Source organism: Octopus bimaculoides, chromosome 9 (assembly GCF_001194135.2).
Source record: "Octopus bimaculoides isolate UCB-OBI-ISO-001 chromosome 9, ASM119413v2, whole genome shotgun sequence".
In the NCBI taxonomy this organism is placed as follows: Eukaryota; Metazoa; Mollusca; class Cephalopoda; order Octopoda; family Octopodidae; genus Octopus; species Octopus bimaculoides.
This window is the reverse complement of record NC_068989.1, coordinates 2461836-2465672: the sequence shown is the minus strand read 5'-3', so window position 1 is coordinate 2465672 and position 3837 is coordinate 2461836. Positions and strand designations below refer to the sequence as shown.

General features: G+C 32.7%; 1 protein-coding gene across 3 annotated transcripts in view; it reads right to left on the bottom strand.

The window, feature by feature from the left end:
- Window positions 1-3837, bottom strand: part of LOC106878352 (PDF receptor) — a 239648-nt gene that overhangs the window by 113977 nt on the left and 121834 nt on the right. For all 3 annotated transcript variants that reach the window (XM_052970347.1, XM_014927545.2, XM_052970348.1), the window contains exon 5: window positions 2937-3040. In XM_052970347.1, the coding sequence (XP_052826307.1) occupies window positions 2937-3040 (104 nt within the window). The remainder of the gene's footprint in view (window positions 1-2936; window positions 3041-3837) is intronic.

Sequence of the window (3837 nt, the reverse complement as noted above, 5' to 3'; positions counted from 1 at the left end):
ATATATATATATATATATACATATATATATATGTTTATAAATATTGAGAGAGAGAAAGTGTGTGAGAGAGAGAGTGAGAGAGAGATTCATAGATATATTTACATATAGTAGCTAAGTGTATTATTCCCAGACAAAGAGATGATGTGCACTGTTCATGTCTGCAGCCATTGTGAAGAGCTGTATAACTGAGCTAATCGTACTTCAGTTACTGGTCGTTAGCCTCCTCTATTTATTATGCAAACCAGCTGAAGCTAAAATCCGTACATCTTCTGCAGCATTATGTGTAAACTTTATACAGAATCGTACAACTTTCTGAATCTATAACAAAATACAGATAGCTGCATTAAGTTTTAGTGTTACTGACTAATATTTTAGCATCAACTTGATTATAGAAGAGTATCACAGAAATACTTAAAAATTCATATTACTGACTATTATACAATGAAATGCATAGAATACATAAGGTGTTTCACACGAAGACAATAACTCGAAATATATGTTCATTACAAAGGAAGATACCCATGTGATATATGCCTGATATTCCATTATAATGAATGAGTGTGTGTTTCCGCCTTTCTGCGTATCGATCTATCTATCTATCTATCTATCTATCTATCTATCTATCTATCTATCTATCTAGCCATCCATCCATCCGTCTGTCCGTCCGTCCGTCCGTCCGTCCATCCGTCCGTCCATCCATCCATCCATCCATCCATCCATCTATCTATCTATCTATCTGTGCAGGGGAGAGAATTCGCAACCGACATCCGCTGGTATCACCAACAATATTAATCCTATAATTTGGAATAATATAAATAGACTACAGGCAATTCCAGAAGGCTTTCGATAACCCTTCTCGAATTACCTTCCACTTTAGTATATAAAGACATGTTGATATATTTGTAGAAATGCACTTTAAGACGAACATAAATAAAATGAAGTGAATAAATTTTATTTCTAGAAATGGCTTGAGAAAATAATTCACCAAGAAATATTTCTGCTTATATATATGCTGTGGGTCTATATGTATGTATATATATATATATATATATATACTTATATTCACACGCTGATATATGACCTACATTGGACCCCTTATTCGCATAACCACCGATCCTGGAGCTTAACTGTGGTCTATCCATAGCACATACTCAGCATTACCTGAAACTTCTGGGTCTAATTGACACGACTATCGGTCATAACCTATATATATATATAATAATAATAATATATATAATTCTGTCAATCAATCAATCATTAGATTACTTTTGTTATCCCATTAATGACCTGCCTAATTCAATGAGAGGCTATACATAAGACACTCGAGAAAAAGCCATAAAAAAGCCATGAGCTGGAATCGAACTCGGAACAACATGCTTCAGAAGCTGATTTGTGGAGTACACGATGTTTGTTTTTATCGCTCCACTTCTTATCATTTTCTCTATTAAAATTTCTTCTTACTTTCATGGTTTCTAACAATGTCTCTTTTTCTTCGCAGATTTTCTTCCGTCTCTTGATGTTTTGGTTCACATTCTTACCATTCCTTAACATGTTATTCTTTATTCTGTGTAAAGATTTTAATTTTTTTTTTACTTTATTTTCAAACGTTTTCTCACATTCGTTCTTCCTTTCCATGCTTTTCTCTTTTCTCTTTCTCTGTACACACATAAGCACATGTATATAGATCTATAAACATACACGACATACATACAAATATCTATCTATCTATCTATCTATCTATCTATCTATCTATCTATCTATCTATCTATCTATCATATCTGTCTGTCTGTCTGTCTGTCTGTTTATCTATCTCTCTCTCTTTCTCTCTCTCTCTCTCTCTCAGATCTAAATACATAGTTATCTTTCTCTCCCTTTATTCGCTACTTCGTCTCTTTTCCATCCTTTTATTTCTGTTCGTACATATTCTTAGCAAGTTATTTGTTGAGACACCAACATTCACTTAAACCTGATATATCTTCGGCTATTATAAACAGAATTATCTATTATCTATATATAAACCGATAAACATTGAGGGATTAAGCTGAAGAATTCGACTCTGAAATTAGATTAAAATCCCATTGTAAGAAGAGATGTCTTTAAAACACGTTTTAATGTCTCAAAGAGTTTGCAATTTTTATTGTTTTCCTTTATCTTTTGATTATATTTCGTTCTTGTCTGACTGTTGCTATAAATTTGGCATTACGTGCGTGTACCCGGCCACTGTTTTCTTTTCTTCTGCAACACCCGTCCTGTTAAATATGAATGGCACTTTCAAATGAAGTGCTTTGCTTCCTACTTCAGCTCACTATTGATTTTCTATGATGTATTTACGAAGTCTGGCTTTTATTTTATTATTTACTTGATTTTGAACTGATAGAAAGTAATAGAACAAAGAAATAACAACAAAAAGAAAAGAAAACGGAGAAAAAAAAATCAAACGAAAAGAAAGAAAAAAGCTATAACAATGCTGCAGTAATGCAAATGTTAAACTTTAACAAGTGCAGAGGATTGACAAAATGTTTTGCACTAATTAGTTACGTCACTTGATATATGGAGTTCGAATCCCGCCAGAGCCGACTTTTCTTTCTTTGTTCATTCAGAGGTCAATGATGTCTGTCACAGCTGAGTATTGTGGCAGACATGACTGAATATATCTCTGAGATATGTCGGAGAAATTTGAATTGTTATGAGGGTAGAGCATGCTAAAAAACTGTTCTATTGGGGGCAGTGGGGATTTTTAGATTTGTCCTTGGACGTTAAATACCTTCAACAATACTTAACATCTAGGAACCAATTCTTATAATTCGTGGAAAGAGACTCTAAGAGACCCTATGAGGCCTTTGATAACAAGTTCCTGTCCGCTCTCACAGAATTAACCGGAGCTTGTAAAATCGAGAGCTCTGAAAAGTAAAATATACTAATAATATGTTACTCACCTGAAGTACAAGAAGACAAAACTAGAGATCAACAAACTGACCAGAGATATGGTTAGTCCAACGATTTCCATTGTTCGTGTGCCGTAAGCGATCGATTTCAATGCCTAGAATTACAAAAGATAACGAATAACATATATTTACATATGAATAAAATACTAATAACTATTGATGTTTGCCTACATGTATACATACATGGATAATACATATGTCTGTCCATCTATCTATCTATCTATCTATCTACCTATATGTATATATATATATATATATATATATATATATATATATACATATATACATATATACATACATACATTTATCGAGAGACAGATTTAATGAGAAGAATGAAACATATATTGTACCTACTAAAAACACATTAATACACGGGCATTAATTCAAATACTTTTACAGCTACATAAATATTTATGCGTGTATACATATATATGCATTCCCCCCCCCGCCACCTCCGTCACGGATGTATGTTTATGTGCATATCTGTGAACCCCATGTTCATGCATTTACGAGTAAAAAAATATTTGCTTAATTTATATATATACATTTATAGCTATGTGCAGATATCTTGGATACACATATCTATCTATCTATCTATCTATCTATCTATCTATCTATCTATCTATTTATCTATCTATCTGTTTGACTGTCTGTTTGTCTATTTCTCTATTTGTCTATCAAGATGTCTATCTGTTTGTCTGTCTATATATGCGTCTGTCTGTCTTTCTGTCTTTCGCTGTCTAGCTACATAATCTATTTTTCATTCTCTCTCTCTCCCTCTCCCCCCTCTCTCTCAACTTTTTCTCTCTCTCTATCTCTCTTTACACACATGCACACACACACACACATATATATATATATATATATATATATATATATATATATATATATA